The sequence below is a fragment of the Tenrec ecaudatus genome, chromosome 2 (assembly GCF_050624435.1).
Source record: "Tenrec ecaudatus isolate mTenEca1 chromosome 2, mTenEca1.hap1, whole genome shotgun sequence".
Classification (NCBI taxonomy): Eukaryota; Metazoa; Chordata; class Mammalia; order Afrosoricida; family Tenrecidae; genus Tenrec; species Tenrec ecaudatus.
The window spans coordinates 278,248,046-278,273,010 of NC_134531.1; the positions used below are offsets into that span (position 1 = coordinate 278,248,046).

Consider the following 24,965-nt stretch of genomic DNA (forward strand, 5'->3'; position numbering starts at 1 on the left):
TGGTCTGAGTGCCATGGGCTCTGTTATGGTGCCCTGTACACAGGAATCCTGCACATGCTCCACTGATAGCTCTTCTTTCTTGATCGATGTGGGATTCTCTGTTCCTACTTCAGAAACGACTCACTTTATGCCCAGAGGAATGATGAGATTAATTCATCATTACCCCTCTAGTAGAGTTTCACATCCCTGATTTGCATCATCTCATTCTATCATTTAATGGGAAACTTGACGACTGTGGATAGGAGAACCATATCAAGTAGTTTCACTTAACTGTAGCTGTACATGAGCACACGCAAGCACGCGCGTGCGCGCGCGCGCGCACACACACACACACATAAACTTTTCTAATGTGTATAATGCCAACTCTGCCAGCTCTGGTGGCATAATCATTATTATATAAGTTAGCAGTTCCGACTCCACAGCTGCTGCTTGGGGGAGAGACATAGCGCTCGGCTTCTGTAACGATTTACAGCCTTGGAAACCCTATGGTGCAGTTCTGCTCTGTCCTGCAGGTTTACGGAAGTGTTTCTCAACCTTCTGAATACTGCGACCCTTTCATACAGTTCCTCATATTGTGGCGACCCCAACCATAGAATTATTATTTTTTTTTGCTCCTTCAAAACTATAATTTTGCTACTGTTATAAATATGGCGACCCCTGTGAAAGGGTCATGCGACCCCCAAAGGGGTTGCGACCCACTGGTTTACAGTGAGTCAGAATCGATTCAGTGACAATAGATTTCGTTTGGTTTTTGATACTTGATCAGTGTGTATAAATGCTGAATTTGTATGCTTTGAGAAAAGAGGATATTGTCTCTAGCATTTAGCCATCCACTTAGGAGTCTTCCTGGTGATGCATTGAGTTAAGCATGGGGCTGATAACTGCAAAATTGTTCATTCAAACCCACCAGCCACTCTATGGGAGAAATATGGGCTTGTCTGCTCCTATAAAGATTCAGTTTGGGAAGGCCTGTGTAGCATCCTACAGGGTTACTATGAATTGGAATCAACTTAAAGCGGGTTTGGTTCTTTGGGTCTTGTTTCATATAGCAACAACATATCATACCCATTGCCATTGATTCCGTTCCAACTCAAAAGTAACCCTATGTAAGATTTTCAAAGTTGTAAATCTTTAGGGGAAGAGATAGCCTAATTTTTCTTCTGCCAAGCAGTTGATGATTCTACTTAGATCGATGGGATCTACCTTAATCAAGCCTGATGTATGTGCTTGCTTATTTATGTATATTGGAGTTTTATGTTAATACTCAGATATTTGTTGTTTCTTTCTGAGGAGGTTTCAACTAGATTGTTGAGAAATTCCATTATTGTTAATTCCATTTTGATACAGTTTTTGAAGCTCCCTAATAAAATTCTCTTCTCCTAGGTTTTTTGTCTTAAGTAGATTATGACTATGTTATTTGGTACATACGTATTTGTAACTATTAAATTTCCATGGGGAATTAAGACTTGTAGTGTTATTAAATATCCTAATTTGTCTAATAGCGCATTCGTAACTCCTTTTTCATTATTTCTGGGTCTGTGCTATATCTCCACGGGAGCCATGGTGCTATATTGTGTTACATGTCTGGCTGCTAACCACAAGGTCAGCTGTTCAAACACCAACTGCTTTGTGGGACAAACATGAATGTTCTGCTTCTGTAAAGATTTATAATTATGGAGAATCACAGGGACATTTCTACTCTGTGTTATAAAAAGGCTGTGAGGCAGAATTGACTCCGTGAAAGGGAATTTGGTTTTGGTTGGTGTATTACCACTCACTCTTTTACTTATTTTTATCTTTTTTTCTGGTGCTTTATTTTAATTATGTCTACTATACATAGCACACATTTGCATTCTTTTATAAACCCTTTAAAAATGTTCCTTTCTGATAGATGAGTGTATTAACTCCTTAGGGCTGGAGCAACAAATAACCACAAACTGGTTGGCATAAAACAACAGAAAATGTTTCGTGACAGAAAAGAATTCTGTCACAATTTGACAGGGCTGTGCTATTTCTGAAGGCTTTATTGCAGAATCTGTTCTGTATCTTTTTCTTAACTTCTGGTATTCAGCAATTTGGGGCATTCTTTGGCTTTTCAAAGAATCAGCCAATCTGTTTCCACTGTCACATTGCGTTCTTTCTCTGTCCCTATTGCGGCGTCTCCTCTCCTACACGGTTAGGACAAGGAGCATGTTGGATTAGCACCTACCTTCCTAGCCTTTTCTCAACTTGGTTCTCTCTGTAACGACCCTATTTTCAAATAAGATCCTATGTACAAGCACAGAGGTTGGACTTGATGTATGTATTTTTGTCACAGTCAGCGCATGGCAGTCAGGAAGCCTGCAATATTTACTCAGAAGTCTCATGTCTGCTTTAGTTTTCCAAAATGTCAAGATTGTTTTCCAAAGCCCTGAAAGAAATGGAACACTGAGGGGCGACTAATTTTAGACTTCTAGAGTCCAGAACATCCAGAGAATACATTTCTGCCTTTTCAAGCTACTCAACTTATACTTTGTTACAGCAGTACAGGAAACTAATTTTAATATCTAAAGAAGACGGAAAGTAACTTCCAAAGAAGAGTATATCATGAGATAAGCAACAGAGTGGTTTTGGGGAGATATAAAATCTTCAAGAAAAGTAAAGATATGAAAAGATGTAAAGAGTTATTTTAAGATGTTATGTAACTTTCCTATTGTTGGGTGCCGTCAACTAGGTTCTGGCTGATTAGCACCCTTACGCAGAGCAGAATGAAACATTGCCTAGTTCTGCACGCCTCACGATTACTATGTTTGAGTCCATTGTTGCAGCCTCGGAATCCATCAGTCTCCTCCAGGGTGTTCCTATTTTCCACCGCCCTTCGCGTTACCAAGCATGATGTCTTTCTCCCAGCGCTGCACTCTCCTGAGAACACGCCTAAAGTATGGGAGACAGAGTCTTGCCATCCTCACCTCCAGGAATCTTCCTGGTTGTACTTCTAGGCAAACTTGCTTGTTCTTCAGTATTTTCAGTATTCTTGGCCAACACCAGTATTCAAATATGTTGACTATTCTTTGGTCTTACGTATTAAATGTTTAACTTTCATATTGTATATGAGGTGATTAAGGGTATAACAGGAGAGAGAAGCCAGCAGAGATAAGAGGGAACTGACCATAACCAAGGTAGAACACCTAGCCACAGTTAGTCTAGATCAGCAGCTCTCAACCTGTGGGTCGCGACCCCTTTGGGACGTCAAACGTCGCCTGATTCATAACAGTAGCAAAATCACAGTTATGAAGTAGCAAGAAAAATAATTTTATGGCTGTGGGTCACCACAACCTGAGGAACTGTGTTAAAGGGTCGCGGCATGAGGAAGGCTGAAAACCTCTGTCGTAGAGCCATTGGTGGGTTGATGGCCGTGCCATATCCTTGGTTTCCAATTCTGGCTTCGAAAACTTGGAAAGAGTAATTTTCATTGAGTTTAATTGTGGCAATTTGTTAGAGAAGCTGAGAAATTTAGAGTGCTGAAGAGCAAGGATAACACTCGGAGGATACCATCGAAGTACTCCATGGCACCTCTCAATTAGTGGTTTGATTTACACCAGGTCCAAATGGCAGTTTGGGGGGGGGGGTTCATCCCTCACCCCGCCCCATATTCTTTGATTTTTGGAAACAACACACATTCTGAAGGAGCAACAGGGATGTAAGGTGGATGTCATCTAGTTTTCTCATGAAATTCTCATAGGACAGTGTGGTGTCTTTGAAGAATATGCAGGCTCGTTGTTGTGATTAAAAATCTGCAGTCAAGTTTTCCTTTTTATAAACCATATCATGGTAAATTCCCAAGATCATCTGTTATCCTCCGAGATGATGTTTGTAAATGACACCTTTGGAACCTCCCCAAATGGCCACCGTTTGCTTTGAATTTAACAGGCTGTGGAATCCGCTGTTTGACTGGACCTTTTTAAAATCTATAGCCCTTAAGACTAAGACAGGTGTATTACTGGTGAAGTTCCTTGCAGCCGTCCATCGACTGATCACACTGACACATTTAAATACATTCTGTTTTTAACCTGTTTGTCAACTAGAACCTTAGTAGCAATGTTTTTTTAACTTCCCCCAGAACAGACTAGTCTTCTTATGAATGACACCATTAATAAACTTAAAAAAATGAAGAGTCTTTTGGTAATGAGGACTCATCTTTTTATAAAAGTTCATTGTAAAGATCTCCTGGGGCATCATTGTTTTATAAAATCCCATTTGTACATTTGAATTTTAATCTGGTTCCAGCCCCAAAGAAACTTAATCGTCAATGCTTGCTTTTCTCACACAGGGATTCATGCTGATTAAGTCACTTTTAAAATGTGCCCTTAGTGTAGAACATTTGATAGGATAACCTTTGTGTAAGGAGTCCATGGGTATACATTTGAGGGGCGATAGGCTTTATGTTGTGACATTTTGCATAATCAGTGGGCTGAATTATCTGCAACTTCTTTGCTCTTTCCACAGCAAGACGTGAGTGAGTTTACACACAAATTGCTAGATTGGTTAGAAGATGCCTTTCAAATGAAAGCTGAAGAGGAAACGTAAGTTAACGGGAAATTTAGAAGGCCATATATATATATATATATTTTTTTTTTTTTTTCTTTTACATATTTTATATCAACTGAGAAATAGAACTGAAGCAGACTTGTGGGAGTTTAAATGTTATGTGTTATCTGTTTTTGCGACCACAAATGTTTTGGGTTTTTACTATGGGAACAGAATCTATTCAGAAGGGTCTAAGTAATGCGTCCCCATAGGGTTAAGGCACACTCATAATTCAGCAGGCACTTTCCATCAGGAGGACATGTGGGTGAGTGGTGGGTAAAGAGGCTAAGTGATAATTCTGATGCTTTTTCACGTGGAAATAGGAAGTTTCTTTCCAACTTTCCTTAACCTTTGATTGTCTACCTTTTGCATCGAACAATTATTTCAGGCTTTTTACAATTTGTGACTGGCCTCCAGAAAAGAAAAGTAAGCACACTTTGAGGTGATCCTGTACTCACCCTCATGGGATCATGTCACCTAATATGGAGTGTTCACTGTGTGTGTGTATGTGGGGCTTTGGTTTTTTTTTTCCGTTTTTTTCCCCCCCTGAGAAACCAGTGGACCTTTTAGGCTTTGCTGCTACAAGGCTCTGATGTGAGTCTACATGGTAGATAGTTACATAAATAATAAGAATACACCTTTTCCAACTCTGAAGTACGTTTCCCATCTATCTTTTTTTAATTTTAAAATATATACGAGCTTTATTGTCTAATAAAGTTCATTATTACTTGGTCTGCAATGATATTAAGGGTGTTCTAACAGTACAATATTAAGAACTAAGATTGCTACCCAACTTTTAATGTGTAGCCTCGTGGAGGCCTTGAAAAGTCAAAGGAGTAACTCTGCTCTGTCCTACAGCATCACTAGATGTACTTGATTTGTCAGTGGGGTTTTTTTTTGCCAGCTTCTCAGAGTTAAGTTTTTTGATTACATTCTCATAATTTTTCAAGGCAGTGATTCTCACTCTTCCTAATGCCACGACCCTTTAATACAGTTCCTCATGTGGTGGTGACACCCTCAACCATAAAATTGTTTTGGTTGCTACTTCATAACTGTAATTTTGCTCCTGTTATGAATCGGGCGACCCCTGTGAAAAGGTCATCCTACCCCCCAAAGGGGTCACGACCCCTAAAGGTTGAGAACCACTGTTTTAACGTAACGTTTAATAAGTTAATATCAAAAGTAAAGATATTATGTAATCAAAAGGAAAGATCATTTCTAAGTTTCTTGGGTCAGTCTAGCTACACAAATGTCATTTCTGGGTCTGAATAGAGTAGGGTTTTTATAACTGGAGTGTGGACTAAATGGGACAAAGTGTGTAGTTAGGACACATGATTAGGTGTGTCCTTTTATTTTTGAGATACAACAAAAATACTTCAGATCCTTTAGCTGTTTGTCAAAACATAATTTCCAGAATCTAGTCCTTAGTGCCGTACAGACACAAGTTGCTGTTGATGGGAAGTTTAGCAGAAAGTCTGGAAAGTATTGTGGATTAAATTGTCCTTGTTTCAGTACTTTTAGTTGACATTCGTTCGGGACCAATTAGCTTCAGACAAAGAGCTTTAAACTTTAAGCTTCACTGCGAGAAATCTCTCAAGAGGTTAATTTTGACACTTAAGTTCACAGTACCCAGGGGTAAAATCCCGCTTTTTTTGTGGGGCGGTGGTGGTGCTTTAGGGGGGCCAACTGTCTTCTGTTATAGGGTGTGGCATTTGAGAGCTGCTGCTTTGGGGCACTGAGTGGGAAAGTGCTGCTCACTGAAGTGAAAAAAACACTGTTGAATAGTAGTAAAAGTCACTCACAGTTACGGAGGAGAGTGTTGTAAGGATTCAGTGACATGCCCTAAAATATTAAATCTCGATCCTTATCCAGGGACAGAGCAGGTCTTCACTATTGATGCTTTTATTCTTGGAGGGTGTACACTTTTATTTTTAAAACGGTAAATGAATTATTAAAATTTCATACTAATAGAGAGAAACTATTTTCCCTGGACAAATTCAAATGTTCTATAGTACAGGCTCAAAATATGAGATTTAAATGTATAATTATAATTAATAGCACATACTGAGTAGATACTGACATACACTCAATATATAAATATAAACTCCTGCATTATTTCAGTTGAGTTACAGTATTATTACTTCCCTCAGCAAAGGAATGAATAAATTTATGAACTTGCCCAAAGTGCCTCTGTAAATAGTAGAATCTGAGTACATGATAACCACAAAACATTATTCCTGTTTCTTATATTAGAGTTCTTTTGATATTATTTCTATTTCTTATTTATAAATCTCAAAATCATAACCATATTTGCATTTTTTGCCACTCTGTAGGGATGAAGAGAGGCCGAAGAACCCAATGGCAGAGTTGTTCTACGGACGGTTCCTAGCCGTGGGAGTGCTTGAAGGTATAGTTGCCCGGGTTTGCTTTGTATTACGGGTGACAGGACGTTGTTGTCCACCAGCAGCTTGGTCTCATTGTGACTCAGTCTGTTGAACAGTTTTTATTTTCACTTGACTTGCTCTGTTTATTAGTTGCTGTGCCTTGTCGCAGATCACACAGCTTCGAGTGGCCGTAAAGGAAGGTAGAGGAGGGTGCATTACCCCATCCTAACTGACAGTTAATCACGCGCTGGTATTCTTCTTAATGGGAAGACATTTATTATGCTGTGAGTTCTTGGGATAGAGAGATGAATGGGGAAAGTGAGAGGTCTTTTAAAGAGAATACTGACATTGAACACGGGGCTTGGTCTGGTGGTTACGCCACTGAAGATTCCTCGTCTGTGCATTCCAGTTCTTGTTGAAAGCGGAATCAAGCACCTTCACACAAGATAGTGGAAGGCCCCCATTTTTGAATGACTATAACATTTAGCAGTCAATTGTCGAAAAGGTTTTTGAAAAATAGGTTAAGGGGAGGGTATTGTTTATATCATTTAAAAAAAAAGAAAAATAGGTTTATCAAAAATAGGTTAAGGGTGATATTACTTCATAAACCATGAATACCTCTTACTTAAACTCTAGATTTAGCCACTTTATTTTTGGTTATCTTATTGAGGTAATAGCATTGGGCTCACTGAAATATCCTGCATGTACTGTATTTGCTCGAGTCGAAGCTGACCCGAATACCAGCCGCAGCACCTAATTTTACCACAAAAACTGCATTTAAAATGTACTGAAAAACTCAGCTTATACACGAGTATATATGGTAATAGTAATAAGTCTCAAAGCATATACTTTTGAAATATTTTTCCCTCAAAGTTCTTAGTGCATCAATGGTTGAAATTATTTTTCATAAATCATTCCTGAAGCATTGTAGAATATTGTTTTTCTATGATGACTTGAAGTACTGGATTTCTGTGAAGTTTTGTTTGAATACAGTTTTTCAATGTTTGATTCAAAAACTAGCAGACATTAACTCAACATTTAGCCAGGTATTTAAAAATTCTCTGAGGTGTCAGGGTATTTGTGTTTGTCTCAAATGCTAAATAATCATTAATTGAAATATTTTACATAGAATATAATGTTCAAATTTAGTATGGTCATGTTATTGTACTGATTTTATGTGAAGTTATAGTAATGTATCTGAAACAATAGAGTAGCTCAAGTCAGGTTGTGACCAAGCGCTGTGTACAGTATCATCCGTGAGTATTTCTGTTTTGTGGTTTTTAAAGTGATTGCTACTTTAATACTTATTGTGCCAATGAGTATTTATTCGTGATTCCAGTAAGTGAGCAATTGTGGTAAATATAAGGCTTTGAACATTTCTACAGGAATTGTGTTTAAATGAGGGTGTTCGAGAACCCTTTCTTGTCATACTCACCTAAGTTTTCTAAAGTTTTATTTTACACAAAGGTTTCACTTGGGAGCAGTTTGCCCTCAGCTCTCCGGCCCGACTAACAATTACTCACTGTACAAGTCACTTTGTCAAGGAATTCTTCCTGCTCGACCTGCCAACACTCGAGCAGAGAATTGTTCTTGCTAGGTTCCACTGAGTCTGCTCCAATTATTAGCAACCAGAGGGTGTACATTCTGTGTGCACTCTGCGTCCAAGAGAGGGAAGCATTGCCCCCTTTGGTGCCTTCCTCACGGTTGCTATGTTTGAGCCTGCTGTTGCAACTGCTGTTCAGTTCATTCGGTTCATTCGGTCTTCCTCTTTTCGCTTTCCCGAGCATAATGTCCTTTCCCAGGGACTGACCCCACCTAATACATCGTGAGATGAAGGCTTGCTAGTCTGACTGTCCTTCTTCCAAGCCAGATTTATTTATTCTCCTGGCAGTCCATAGTACATTGAAATGTTTTCATCAGCATAATAATTCAAATATACCCATCTGTCTCCAGTCTTTCTTATTCTTTGATGACCTTTTATATGCTCATGTGGCTATTAAAAATTCAATGGCTTGTGCCACGTGCATCTTTGCCCTCAATGGGACATGTTTGTAGCACTTCAAAAAGACATTTACAGAAGACTTGCTTGATATGCAATATGTCATTTGATTTCTTGACCGATGCTTTCATGAGCCTTGATTACAAGACTAGGTCAAGGGCCATTTTTGTGCTTTCTTATAGCACCTATCCAATCATTCCCTTCGTGACACTTACGATGAAAATGATATGTGCTCAAACATATGTGTCATGCATAACTGCAAGGCTCCCTGTTAGTTACCATCAGCTGCTCCTTAGAGAGGCAGGGCTTTCTGCTCCTCTGACAGTCACAGTCTTGGAGGGAGTCATGATGAACTGTCAGAATGGAGTTTTCTTTCTTTTTCTTATTTTGGTGTATCATGGCTTTCTATCAAAGTGGCTTAGATTTCCTTGAACTTAGAGACAGTCTCTTGTTCACTTCACTATATCACTATATATTAGGTATTTAGCACAGTATCTTTTCCTTACAAGGAGCTTATTTAAAGGGTATTTATTTACAGAGCAGAGGGAGCTTGGAGGAGTTTGTGGGAAAATTCCATGGTCTTTTAGCTCTGATTTCTGCATTGCCTTTTAACTCTAATGTTAAGTCTAGCTGAACTTTTTGGGAAGGCTTCCCATATGTGTAATTGTACCTGCATACGTCTGCATGTATAGTTAGTGTCTGTGAGTTAGTGTGAGTGAACTAGTGCGCATGTATAAGCAAGCAGGGATATTGTAGTCACTCCTCGGGGACATAAGTCAGTGTGACAGATTTCAGGTTTGGGGCATAATTTGCATTAAAATCTACTTTTGATATCTATAGGTAAAAAGTTTGAAAATACTGAACTGTTTGGCCAGTACCCACTTCAGGTCAATGGGTTCAAAGACCTGCATGAGTGTCTGGAAGCAGCTATGATTGAAGGAGAAATCGAATCGTTACATTCAGAGAATTCTGGAAAGTCCGGGCAAGAGGTGAGATGAATTCTCAAATATATCTTTTTCACCCCTTAAGTTCTTTCTTAAACTTCTGTAAAGTACAGTTTTAAGCCTCTAGTTACAAAGTTAATTAATAATTGAATGAAAGCTCAGATAAGTGTTTGAATTTCATTATGTTGATTTAAACATATTCTGTGTCCATGGTCCAGCCCCTGGTTTCACCCGAAAGATTAGCAGTCTGGACCCACTCACAGCACCTTGGGAGACAAGCCTGGCAGTCTGTGTCCCAAAGGTGCAGCCTTGAAAGCACGACAGAGCAGTTTTGCTTCATTCAGAACTTTGAATCGACTTGCTGGCAACTGACATTGATGACAGCCATAGTCAAGATACTTGCTCTACATAATTGGTATAGTCTTAGTCTATGTTAAACCCTCATTTAGACAGTGTTTTGTTAAAATACTTGCACTATTTTGTTTACGACCTTTGAATAGAATATAAGGCCCTTCAGATATATATAAAATTAAAAAAAAACATTTTAATGTGTAAGTAACAGCTATTAGCAGTGTTCTGATTCTGATATTGAAAAAGGAAACACTTGATATTGGATCAACTGTTATGTTACCTACATCAAAATTATTGGAATATGCCCAAATATGTAAGTCCACAACCCTTTCCATATGAGATTGAAGTATGATTGACTACTTCTCAGGAAAAAAACTACTTTGAAACTATGAGGAGTCTTCAAAAAATTTGTGGAAAAAAATTATTTTTTAACTTTTCCACAAAATTTTTGGTGCCTCCCTTGATACAAACTCTTCTCTCTCTTTCTCTCCATCTTTCCCTTTGTGCCCATGTCTACATTCTATTGTGCCTCCGTACAGGAGTGTTGCTGATGTGTGCAGTTGAAAAAGAAGAGCGTGTGTGCTCCAGAATCAGTTCTACTTACCTGGTTTCTAGCCGTTTGACTAGAAAAAGCTCCTGTGAGGGTCAGGTCTTTGTCTGTGTCCATCCTTCCTGTGTCCATAGTGAACAGCATGGGGCTGCAAGTGGGGCGCACTGTACACCATGAATGAATGCCTGAAATGCTGCTGTGTTACCTTAAGAGCTCCTGAAGCTTTTAACCTCGAAAATATCAAGTGATAGTGTGTTTAATATCTAAATTTACAATACATAGACAATAAACCGAATATCTATGTATTAAGTGAGAATATCCCTGTTTATCTAAAAAGAGAAAGAGTTATTTTGTGTCCTAGAGGATAAATTGCTTAGTTTTACCTGAACTGTAAGCTATTATGGTTTTGTTTGTTTTTAAATATTCTGTTATTGTTGTTCCTGCTGCATTCTCACTTCCATCCCTATCCACACACACTCATAAAAACAAAGAAACAAACAAACAAACAAAAAAACCCTACCATATATACTCATTTATAAGCCGAGTTTTTCAGCACAGTTTTAAAGTCATTTTGGTGGTAAAATTAGGTGTCCAGCTGATATTCGGGTCGGCTTATACTCAAGTATATACGGTATATAGTAGCGGCACTAATGTAGAATATGTATATGTAAGCCTAGCTTTTTTTTTCTTTCTTTCTTTTAAAGAAAATGTGCTTAGAACACTTTCTCATAGGTCATCTATTTCAGTCGCTTAGGTCGTATTTCAAATTCATTAAATAGAGTCGAGGGCAGACTTAGAAAACCAAAAAGAAAGGGTGTAGACAGTATATCCTAAACTGAAACAAATTCAAGCCTCGGTTTGCAATATTGAAAGACTCTATGGGCAAGTACTGAGTGATGCCAGGAGCTCCAAAAGAAGATGGAAAGAACACACAGGATCACTGTACCAAAAAGATGCACCTTGCGCAGGGGTTCTCAGCCTTCCTACTGCCGCGACCTTTAATACAGTTCCTCATGTGGTGGTGAGCCCCCCTAACCATCAAATTATTTTTTGCTACTTCATAACTGTAATTTTCCTACTGTTATGAATCAGGCGACCTCTGTGACAGTGTCCTTTGACCCCCTGAGGGGTTGAGACCCACAGGGGTGAGAACCGCTCATCTAGATCCACCTGCTTCAAGAAGTAGTATATGAGGAAGAACCAGGGTTATTAAAGGAAGAGGTCCAGGAAGCAGTGAAGGCATTAGCCAAAAAGAAGGCTCCAGCAGTGATGAAACACTGACGGAAATGTTTCACTAAGCTCATGGAGTGCCGGAGCACACACTTGTCTATGCCAGGAAATTTGCCAGCTAGCTACTTGGCAAATGACTGGAAGAGATCCATATTTCTGTGTATTCCAAAGAAAGGTGACCCAGCAGAATGTGCAAATTATAAAGCAGTGTGATTGAAATCACATGCAAGTAACATTTTGCTGAAAATTAGCCAACAACGCTTACAGCAGCACTGACAGGGAGCTACCAGAAGTTCTAGCCAGCTTCACAAGAGGACCTGACACAAAGAGTATCATTGCTGATGTCCTATGGATCTTGACTGAAAGAAATAACACACGATGTGTATGTATGCCTTATGGACTATCAAAAGTATTTGACCGCGTGGGTCATAACACATTATGAGCCTTTAGAAGATTGAGAATTCCAGAAAATTGTATTGTGTTCCTGCTAATCCTGGATCTGTGTGAACAGAACAAGGCAATACTGTGCTGTTTAAAACCAGGAAAGGTGTGTGTCAGGGTTATAGCCTCTCATCATACTTGTTCAGTCTGTGTACTGAGCAAATATAAACTGAGAACCTGGCTGTATAAAGAAGAACATAGCTATATGATTAGAGGAAGGATTATTAACAACCTATCGTATGCAGATGGCACAACTGGCTTGTTGAACTTGAGAAGGACTTGAAGCATTTACTGATGAAGGTCAAGCAAGGATTGCACTCTTTAGTATGGATTACAACTGCAAAGCCAACCGATGGAGAAAAGATTGAAGTTATCGAGCACTTTTGGCTTGCTTGAATCCATAATCACTGCTCATGAACAGAGTCATCAGTACATCAAATAATGCATTGCATTGGGTAAATCTGCATAAGGTCTCGTTAAAGTATTGAAAAGATAGGATGTTACTTTGAAAAAGGACTAAGGTACACCTTTCCTGGGCCATGACAATTTCAGTTGCCTCACATGTAAAAGTTGGACATTCAGTCAGGAAGACCGAAGAAGAAATCATATATTTGAATTATGATGCTGGTGAAGAATATTAAAAGTACTATGGACTGTCAAAAGAGTAAACAAATCCATTTTAGAAGAAATACAGCCAGAATATTTCTTAGAGGCAAGGATGGTGAGACTTTGTCTCACGTATTTTGGATGCGTTCCATGGAAAGCTCAGTCCCTGGAAAACGACGTTGTGCTTGAAAAAGCCAAGCGGCTGAGAGAAAATGGATTGACGTACTGTCCCCAGAAATGGACTTAAACATGAGAGCAATTGGGAAAATGGTGCAGGACAGGGCGGTGCTTTGTTCTGTTATTCAGTTTGCTATGTGAGTCAGAACCAACTTGACCCGGCTAACGAGAACAGCAGCAGTCTAGAAGATTTGTAAACATAAGAGCTTCCTACAAGGTGTTAATAGAGACATCTAATTAAAACACTCCTCTATTTTGATTGGGGAAACATATCTAGAACTTTATATTTCTTCGGGTCTCCCTCTCCCTCCTACCACCACTAACATTTGCTGTACGAGGGATGTAGATTCCAGGTATGGTTTAGGATAGCATATTTATATTTTTCTGCGTTCAGAATAACTTATAAATGAAATAAATTATGTTGTTATTTTTTCTCACATATTCCTAACTTAAAATTTATCTTACTTTGAATCCAAATCTCATTTTTAATTTAATTTTTTAACTCATTTTTTCGCCATCTTTAAACTGGCTCCATTCTCTGAGTGCCTTAAACTATAATATATATTTCCTGTGCAGATTTTAAAAGTTAACTTAAAAATGAAGTCATTTTTCATCCTGTGTAAATTCAGCACCTTAAGGAGTTTCCGTCGTGGCCCGTTTGATGACCTGTGATCCCTGTTAGAGCTTGGGTAGTTGGTGCTCGAGGTCCTCTCCGGAGCCCCGAGGGCTGGGTCATGAGTGTGAACACCAGTTGCTCCAGGACGGAAAGATGAGGTATCTCCTCCTGTGAAGATTTACAGCCTTGGAAACCAACCGGGACAGCAGTTCTCCGCTGTCCCGTACTGTCACTTTGCGTTAAAATGAACTCATAGGTGATCCTTGCTGTTGGGATTCCTATTAATTACTAAGTGCCTAGTTTTTTGTAGAACAATATTTTCAAAAATTCAACCCAGTTAAAGAGACCATTACTTCCAAGGGTATCATGTCTTAAAAGTTTTTCACCATGAATTTAAGTCCTAATTTAATTTCATTATATCCTTCAAAAGCACCTTTTCTTTTTCCGTCTCTAATGATCAATGAGTAACATTTAAGAAGAGTTCTAAATTAGCCCAATATCTTATGCAGTATCATTTATTAAAAATTCTGATTTTACGCTGACACAGAAGACCTTTGCTAAAATAGTCACAATCAATTAACATAAGCAAGCCTTCAGACTTCAGAATTATTCATGTTAAAACATTTAGTGGTTGTAATAAAAGTTTTTTTTAAGTTTAAATTTTTAGAATGACAGGATAACTGAATAAATATAAAATAATTAGATAATAGCATAAATACTTAGAAAAAATTTAATCATGCATTTTAAATAGTAAATAAATTGCATACAGTTTATAAATTAGATTCTTCAAGAACATTTGGAGTGTCTCAGGTTGGGGCAGTAGGGGTGGGGGTGGAGGGAACAGATAGCAATTAGCAAGTACCTCACTTCTTGTGTAGGTGATTATTACTATGTTGCACTTTGATTTTACTCTTGCAGTGCCTTTATAAGTGTGTGGGTGTGTGTATCTGTTCATACTGTTCTGAACGCTTTACTTTTTCCTGAGAAGTATGCAGCTTTATGTAGGATTCTTTATAAAACTTGCAGGTTATCAGATTGCCTGTATATATAAATTTAAATTGATTTAATTCTGTGAGACAATAGCTGGACTAAGAATGTCTCTGAGTGAGCACATTTGAGTACAATGTGTGACAGGATAATTAGAAGTGCAATCTTTGAACTACAGGAACGAGTTTTCCTTCACTTCGCTGTTGTACCAGGTAGTATTAATGTGATGAAAGACATTTTGGAAAGTTTTCTGTAAACTAGAGGAACAGTACTGTGTTAAGCTGGGTTATCTGGAGAAACAGCACCAGTGACACCTATATAGGTGTAAGAAAGATCTTTATATCAAGAAGTAATTTTATATCAGGAAGACATCCCAGCCCAGTCCAACTCAAGTCTGTGGCTCCCTGACTTGCTGGAGCCTTCTTCAGCCTCATGTAGCTGAAAGCAGAAACATGAAATAAATGCAGGTCAGTGGTAGGGCCAGAATCGAGTGGATCCATGGTTGGTGAAACATAGCAGGGCACCGACAGCTTTACAGGCCATGAACCCACATGGGGCTGTCCCTGGATGCAGACACAGTCCAGCTAGCAGGGATTGGCCAAGGGTCAGAGAGAGGGAGAGAATGCTCACTGTCTCTGTAGGGTTGCTGTGAGTTGGAAACTACTCGGTGGCAGTGAGTTTGGTTCTTATAGGAAAGGCCACACCCCCTGATTGGTGGGTAAGCCTCCACCCCTACACTTTTACACAGGGTCAGGTTGACATATCATCTCACTGCCCCAAGTATCTCAAATGCCATTTTAGATGTCTGTTGATGTCATACAGGTATATGTCTTTTGAAGTGAAATGGCATATGAATGAAGGCAGTTAGATGGCTGGAATTAATTTCCTAAATTAGATAGTTTGTGTTTGCCTCTAGTATCTAGTTTACATCCTGATTTTGTGGTGAGTTTGAAATTGTGTTTGTGGTTCCTGCATTTTTCTGTACTCAAATAATTGCACTAGAAAATCAGGATATTTTAAACACTAGCCGTGTACTAAGGTAAAAAAGAGCTGAGGTTCAGTCACACTCCTCCTGAAAGTAAATGGCCATTTGCAGTCTTACCCATTTTTTCTAATTATAGCCAAATTGTTGAAGTAATAAATGGCATCTGAACCCGTGTCACACGTGACAATGGTGTATGGCTCCCGCTGCAGACATGAGCCTTCCACGGATTAAGTGCTTTCAAACTTAACCTTTAATTCAACAGGAAAAAAAAACAGCTATTGAAACCTGTAAAAGTGACAGCCTTCTTTCCAGGAACGATATATTTTTAATAGGTCAGGTTTATGGAGTCACTTTCAAATTCATGAGCGATTATGTTGCTATTACTGATGATATGATAATGGTTTTATTTATTGACTGGAGAAATTCAATGTTCCTTTAGGTTCATTGTATAATATCCAAAAGTTAATAAAAATGTTTTAGTGATATGGAGAACTAGAATAATTTTCACATTTTATGACCTCTCTTAAAAGCATTGCTTAACAGTTACATATACTTCAAAGGAAAGACAGTTTATTTAAATAAAAATAATCATATAGTATTTAAAATTCTAATCATTTATAGGAATTCTTTACAGGAATCATCTACCCTCACTTATTTACCTGGTTAGTTTCCAAAGGTCATGTAATTATGTGAAAATCAAATTTACGTTAAAAATGGAATAGCATCACATGGATCACATATCCACAAAATGGACAGTGACCATGTTATTACACAGCAGCCAAACCACCACGAATCATGATGCAGCCACATTGACCAATAGTATCTTAATCAGAGCCAGAGTTACTCACACTTCAGTATTCATATACTCATATACACCATACATTAGTCATAGACTCACACCTCATTCTTCAGTACGGCCAGATGTATGTGGTCAGTGTGCAAACATTGTTGAATAGTAGATTTCTACTGTTTTAGCAAATGCTAAGTGTCAAGAAATGAGATTGGATATGAGTTAGGAGTAGGTGTATAGCATACAGTCATACAATTTCAAAGGTAGACATACTCAAAATAATTTAAAGTAAATTTGGGAAATGTCTGGTTGTCTCATTGTCTCCATCAATTTTACAATGAGAAAATAAAATCTCGGTTGTTACATTAGGAACAAATGGTCACATGGAGAGAAATGTATCCATGAGAGAGGTAACTCACACAATAAATTTGAAAATCCCTAGTACTGTATGAAAGCTATTCCCCGTACTTTTCATAGCACTGCAGATTATAATTTTTTCTATTGATCACTATAGGTCTCCTGAATTAAAACAAAGAACTATTACATTTTAGTGGTAACAGTTCATGTATTGCAATAAAATATGAAGGTAATAGTTCTTGAAATCATAATATGGAGTAGAAAATATCCTACAACATCTTTACAAGTTTTTATTTATATATCCATCCATACGTGTATATATGTGTGTGTGTGTGTGTGTGTGTCCCGGTGGCGCAGTGGTGTTAGTACTGGGCTGCTAACTGAAAGATTAGTGCCTGAAGCCCATCAGCTGATACTCTGGAGAATGATGTGACCTTTTGCTTTTCAAACCCTTGGTGCCCATTCTATCCTGCTGAGAGTCAGAATTGACCTGATAGCAGTAGCTAGATGGACAGATTTTAATTCTTAATTTCATACGTAAATTAGAACTAATGTGTAAACAAAATTAAAACTGCTTCTCAAATTTTAAAACTTGAAAGGTGTGTCTAGGGTAGTTATATTGTGGGGACTGCAGGCAGTGTCACGGATCAAGAGGTATATAAATTATTGACTGGAAAACCATTTTGCTCTGTATACTTTCACTCATCACAATAAAAAATGTTTTAGAGATTTTAAACGCTAGCTATTTAGTTGGGTATTAAAACTTTCATAATTTTAGTTTATTGCATCAAATATCCTTATAAAACAAATTCCTGTAAATTTTGGTGGAAGACAACTAAATCCAACTCATGACATCTTATTTTAAGTAATTACCATCTCGTGAAGAAATCACTGAATGACGATTCAATGTGTCTCCATTGCTTAGAGAAAAGGAGCATTCTGAGATCTAGTCACATTCTGTTTGCCAGTTGTGTATCATTCCAGCTTTTAAAGTGTTTGCATTTAAACTTGCATCCTCCTAGCTTAGTGATAGATGTGTGATAACATGTGATTTGAGATCTCACATACACAGGATCTGCCAATAGTCTATTTTTACAGTAGCAAATTTTAGATCATTTAATACGTACTTAGCAAATATTTGTTAAATTGTGTTTTACATTCTGTATTTTAAAATTCACCAGTTTGTGGGGTTTTTTTTTCTTGATGTGATATGTTTCCGTGAAACTTGAAAGCCATTATGTGAAAATCATTCTTTTTTGGGCGATTTTGTTGAATGTCCTCCTAATTGAACAGTTGCCCAAGTGTTGTGAGGTACTGGAAACGGGGGTAGGAGGCATACGCCTACACTCACCATGCTGATGTGGCTCATAGCAAAGAGGGCTTGCATTATTTCAGGTTAGTCTTTTAAAATATTTTAACTTCTCCAAAGTATAAATTTTATGTTTATTAGGGATATTTTTCTAAAATTAGACTAAATCCAGCGGATAAGTAAAATTTTAAACAAAATACTTTTAGATGTGTAAGCAATATATTTCTATGTTTTAGCAATAGAGTTAAATCATTTTATGCTACTCAAAAAAATCTTTATTTTTCCTTTGCTTCTATATCTCACAATTTACTCCATCACAGGTGTTTGACATTTCTAACAGTAATATTGACAGAATTAAAGAGGCCTGAAGGCTAGAACTAAGGAGGCATGATTTTATGTACTTTCTTTTCAATTCACTTATTTATTTTAATTTAATTAAAATTTAATTAATACAATTATTACAACAGGAGAGTTGTTAGAAGGCGTCTCTCTTTTCTGATTTTGTTCCCTCCTCTTTGGGTCTTCAAAAGATGTGAAAAACTTTTAGTTTGAAAGGGTTTTCAGTAACTGTACCCAATCTGCTGTGTGTGGTGTCAGCATTGTGATGTACATTACGGTGCCAGTGTTAACAGCCTTTGCCTAAAACTGCAATGGAGAAAACAGGAAGGCAGTATTAAGGATTTGTGTTGTTGCTTTGTTTTCTTTCAGCATTGGTTTACCGAACTGCCACCTGTCTTAACATTTGAGTTGTCAAGATTTGAATTTAATCAGGCATTGGGAAGACCAGAAAAAATTCACAACAAATTAGAATTTCCCCAAGTTTTGTATCTGGACAGGTATGGTTTGGCATAAAACGTGACTTAGTTTTGAAACAGTTTAGTAATAAGATAAGGTAGTATTACATTTAAAAGAAAACCTTGCTTAATTTTCTGGAGTTGTTAGGTTCCATAGAATTGGTTCCGACTCAGGGTGACCTGGTGTCCAACAGAATGAAGCACTACCTGATCCTGTACCATCCTCTCAGTTGTTGCTGTGTTTTAGCCCATTGTTGTTGTATGTACAATATCAATCCATTGTTTTGAGCCTCTTCCTCTATTTCACTTACCTCTGATCTATCAAGTATGATATCCTTCTCTATAGTTCAGTCCCTCCAGATAACATGTTCTTAGAGTTAGTGCCTACATTTTGCATAACATACTTAATGCCGTTTGTCAAATACAGTGTTTTCTTTATACTAGAAATATATATTTACTGGGAATAGTGTTATAATAAACTGAAAAGTATATTTCAAGAATTTTATAATTGTGTTAGAATTAATGCCATAAAAACCTTACATCCAGGGAAATATTTCTGACTCCTAGTGAGAGAGTAGAATTGGACCTTTCAGTCTCTGAAGTAGTAAATCTTTACTGGAGTAGAACACGTCATTTTCCCCCATAGAGAAGCAGGCGGATTCAAACTGCTGAACTTTTGATTAGAAGATCCAGGTGTGACTCACTGTGCCACCAGAGCTCCTTGTTAGAATAAGTAACTGTAGTATTGTTTACTGTTTGTCTAACACCTTGCTGTAAAATTCTGATTGAAATGATACCTAGTCCTAACATAGTATCTACTTTAAATATCAACCGAGATATTTAAAATATGATTATAGCTATTCTTTTTCCTTATAGATACATGTACAGAAACAGAGAAATAACAAGAATTAAAAGAGAAGAGATCAAGAGACTTAAAGATTATCTCACAGTGTTACAACAGAGATTAGAAAGGTATTTCAATATTTATAAAATTCTGAAATAATATTGGGAATCATACTTATTAATTATCAAGACCATATGTTCTCAAATTATTTGGCATGCCACCATCTTTTCAGGAAAAAAAAAATTTTCCCCATCACAGCTGTGGCAATGAACAACTTTGGTAGTCTAGCCCATAATGCAGCATACGGTGCAGATGTCTGCACTTGCAGCCTTCCTTGCTTGGCCTAGTGCCGCCCAGAGTTGCTATCACCGACTTGGGGAAGCAGTAATGTAGGCTTTTAACTGTAAATTTGTTGTGAGTGATTTTCAATTCTAGGAATAACAATGCTACATTGATGTTTCACTTAAATGGTTTAGTTTGGAATTTTGTTGAGAATTAAAAATAGCCACAGTTAGTTTAAGAATATTTTGATGTTAAAAATTAAATATTCTCATTGTTAACAGAGAATGCATATTGTGCTGAACAGTGATAAAAAATTAAGCTAATCTAATGTTGAACTAACTTCTTGCATGAGACTGAATATTACCCTTAAGATTTCCATTCAAATAAATAACAAGTGAAGTTTTCTCCTTAACACATATGATACAAACTCAGATGCTTGTCAGGGCTCCACAAAAGTGTATACAGGAGATAAGGGGCCCTGACATAAGATGGCGCGTGCGAGATCAGTGCCTGGAGAGAGAGCATATCCCGATGCTGGTTGTAGTAGCTACCGTCCTGCATCACTGATGTGTTCCGAGCCAAGTAGATTACCTCACTGTCATTGATTGAGGATGTTTTCATTTAAATCTGTATAGCTATACCTAGATATATAGATTGAGAGCATTTGATCTACTTCCAATAGACACTAAGATCTATATTGTCAAATATTCCAGAAGTCAGACAGAAAGCTGAAGGTTTGCATTTGGTCTGGAGTCCCCTGTTTGCAACCCCTCATCTGTATTCTCCTCCTTGATTTTAATTTGAAAATCAGTAGCCTAAAAGTTTATACTATAGCATTCCATCTTATATTTTGCAATTTTTTTACTTAAAATTATTAGTAATCATAGAAGCAATCAGAGGTTTAATAAAGGTTGCTATCTTGATCATAAGATCAAATGACAGACCTAAAAATAAAACCAAGCTTAGGAAAAGAGTATTTGCAATTTTTATTTGCCTATTGGATTGCAATTTAGAGCATTGCTTAAAATTTTTAACAGCGCATTCACACATTCCATCTTAATCAGCTTTGGTTTTCTTTATAGAATAATTAATTTGAATGCAAAATCAGTTTAATTGAAGATTTACGGTATTTAAGTATTTTCATTAGTCCTCTTAGTTCTCTTTTTATTTTTTCATTATTGGATAACATAAATGTACTGTCTATACAAATGGAAACATTCACATATTTTATGGTCGCCAGGTATTTAAGCTATGGGTCGGGCCCTAAAAGGTTCCCCTTGGTAGATGTTCTACAGTATGCATTGGAATTTGCCTCCAGCAAACCTGTTTGCACTTCTCCTGTTGACGATATTGATGCCAGGTCCCCACCTACTGGTTCCACACCATCACAGACATTACCCAGGTAAAACGTGTTTTTGTTGCAACAGCTAGCAATGTTACCTATAATACATAGTAATGTAATTGATTGCTTTTAAAGATGATCTTATAATATTGTATATTATAATTTACTTTAAAGAACTCAAAAATAATTATTTATATAGAATATTTCTTTTTTATTCAGTGTTTTTTATGGTTGTAGATGGAAATGCTAATTTTTGTTTCTTAGAATTTTACTTTAATTATTTTTGCTATATAGTTATTTACATTTTCAACCTTTTATAGTCTAGTCAAATAATAATATTAAATTAGAACGTGGCTATAAGCTGGTAACTATTAACAGAAAATCAAACAAAACCAAATTCTCTGTTGCGGAATTGATTGATTATGATTCGCAACAGCCCTGCAGGACAGACTACAACTTCCCAGTTGGGTTTCCCAAACTGCAAACTGTATAAGCACAGATTTTCTCACCTTTACGCACAGAGCGGTCGGTTGGTGACCTTCAGCCCTGTCTGTATGGTTGGAGCCAGAGCTCCTTAGTATAAGCACGTAAATTTTATAACTTACTGTACATAAGAATTGGCTCTTAAAAAAAGTCATTCCCACTTTAAAACCATATTTCAAGCTGTAGTGCTTGTATATTAAAACTGTTAGTATGTAAAATCAATCCAAATATTTCTTTTAAATTATAAGCAAATGTAATGCCATATATTTGGCATAATCTGGCCTAGAGCAGAATTTTCGCGAGTTGAGCAATAAGTATTCTATTTTTTGAAAATCTAGCACAACGGAACAACAGGGAGCTTCTTCTTCAGAACTGCCAAGCACATCACCTGCAGCCGTCTCTGCCCTCTCGTCAAGATCGGTAGTCCATAAGCCATTCACACAGTCGCGTATACCTCCAGATTTACCCATGCACCCAGCCCCAAGGCACATTACAGAAGAAGAATTTTCTGTCCTGGAAAGCTGTTTACATCGCTGGAGGACAGAAATAGAAAATGACACCAGAGGTAAGAAACTTCAGAGCATAGTTCCTTTCACCTCGGGTGGATATGTATACTGTTGTTAAACTAGCGAAGAGAAACCACCTCTGGATTTCATATTTAAGTACTATAAAATCTTATTTTCCTTCCTTAGACAGGGCTTTATGTAATATAATGTGATGTCTTCCCAATTTTCTGGTCTAAATATCCAGGTTAGAGGAGCTGGAAGATGTTCCAGGGTCCTTCAGCTGACTAATGACTTAACAGGTGGCCTGATTTACAGTTTAGTGCTCTAATTTTATTACAAACTTATTTACGCTTGCTCCCTGGATGTCTCATAGAATCAGTGTGCATATATCAATTTTGTACTTTTTCTGATATATGCATAAAGAAGTTTAAGTTTAGAATGTGTTTTTAGGTATAAATATTACAATTGAATTTAAAATTTTAACCTCTTCTAACAAATTTCCAAATATGATCTCTCAAGTCCAATGCCAATCTGTAATAGTTTTGGCATGCAGCAAGTTAAGAAAAATAGGAACAATGCAGTGTGTGTGTGTGTGTGTGTGTGTATGTGTGTGTGTTGGTGTTAAAATTTCTGCTAGCCTTTCTTGTAAGGATTGCTCTTTTATTCTGAAATTATCCTTTTTTAGCTTTCTTTTTTTAGTAAAACTGATACTAATTCATGATAAATATTACTATTAAATATTTGTTTTCTTATCAAAATATAGCACCCCATTACCATCCCCCAATATCATCCAATTTTTTTGGATATCTGATAAACGAGAACTATGGGAACTACTTTGGTAAACTAAGTTCCAAATTGGATTGAAAGATAATATGGTGGTGGAGTTAGTATGACAAGCCTAATTTTTTAGTGTGGAGAGCGTCTAGAGTGCCAGTAAGGAGCAGTTGTAATGTAGCAGGCTGACAGCGTGTGGGGGTGATTACTTAACGGCTCGCATTGATAGCTGGAAAGATTCTCCTCAATACATTTCATATATTAGGGAATTTCTTATGTATTAATTCATGCAAGAAACATTTGTTAAGCACATGTTATTTACTGAATACTGGCTTAAATATCATTTTCTTTGTTGAATTAAATTAAAATGGTAGAAGATTGGAAGCTTTTGACCCCTTGTTTTTTTTCCCCTAAGTTTGGAAAATAATTTTTAAAAAACCCACAGTGTTTTTGGTATTTTTTAGAAATGTTAAAAGTAACATGTTTTGCAGTATAAAGCATCAAAATGTATGGCTGTTTTAAAAATTCTTTAATAATTTAAATTATTTTAAATTAAATATTTATTTTAAAAAATTAAAACACATCCACTTTAAAAATACTACTCTCAGTTTTTGAATGCCAGTGCAGTTTGCTAAATGAGAATAGTAGTAAAATAATAATCTATTTCTGTTAATAACTTGGTTTCTTTTGTGGAAGCAGATGGATACTGAAATAGTCTGTCTCCAAGTTGGGAAAGCTCGAGCGTATATATAATACTATGTGTGTGTACACATATATGTATGTCTGTATACACACAATTGTATCAGGTACTTTAAAAAGATAACTGAAGTATGAGAATTTATCATATTATTAAAAGTTTCTAAAGATGAACACTCATTTCCTTCATTATTATACTAGAACGAAATAACTATTGCTTAACAGTAGGATGTGGCTTGAATACTGGACACTGTGTTTGTTTTCTTTCTTGATTTAAAAATAAAATCAAAAGAAAACAAAAAAAACTTGTTCTCAAATGTATGAGGGTGTATCCCCCCCCCTAAAAAAACCTGAAATTATGCTGGACAGAATAGAGCTTTAGTAGTATGCATTTTTCCCACTAGATAAGCATTGAGCAAGTCACTCTGAGTTAGTGCACCCAGTGGCATCACCTGGGAATGTTCTCTCTGGTCACAGTGAATTATTTTGTAAAAGCAGTTTCTCTAGCACCTCATTTTTTGTGATGACCGATTTAAGAGCTGCACAGTGTGCAGCTATAAAATTTTGTTTCCTGCTTGGGAAAAAAATCTTAGAATACTGTCGTGATGTTGAACACAGCTTACATGGACAGTGCTGTGGAAAAAAACTAAAGTGTATGAGTGGTTTTTTTTGTTTCAAAAGGGTTAAATGTCAGTTGATGACAAATCTCATTTTGGACATCAGGTCAGATTGTTAATCAAACTGTTTATTTAGAGGTTCTGAAAAGATTACGTAGCAGTGTGCTGCAATAAACTCCTGATTTGTGGCAGATGGGGGACTGGCTTTGCTACCACGACAATGCACCTGCTCACACAGCATCACTGCACCAGTTTTTGCCAAAATAACAGCATGCCTCTCTTGTCCCACAAACCTTACTCACCTGACCTCATTCATGCAACTGCCTTTTGTTTCC

The 24,965-nt window shown here is 37.1% G+C and overlaps 1 protein-coding gene across 2 annotated transcripts in view; it reads left to right on the forward strand.

The window, feature by feature from the left end:
- The window catches only part of USP25 (ubiquitin specific peptidase 25), a 168,194-nt gene that overhangs the window by 88,539 nt on the left and 54,690 nt on the right, over window positions 1-24,965 (forward strand). For both annotated transcript variants that reach the window (XM_075542462.1, XM_075542463.1), the window contains 7 exons: window positions 4,486-4,562; window positions 6,900-6,973; window positions 9,790-9,938; window positions 19,001-19,128; window positions 19,963-20,058; window positions 21,453-21,614; window positions 22,376-22,602. In XM_075542462.1, coding sequence (XP_075398577.1) covers window positions 4,486-4,562; window positions 6,900-6,973; window positions 9,790-9,938; window positions 19,001-19,128; window positions 19,963-20,058; window positions 21,453-21,614; window positions 22,376-22,602 — 913 coding nt within the window. The remainder of the gene's footprint in view (window positions 1-4,485; window positions 4,563-6,899; window positions 6,974-9,789; window positions 9,939-19,000; window positions 19,129-19,962; window positions 20,059-21,452; window positions 21,615-22,375; window positions 22,603-24,965) is intronic.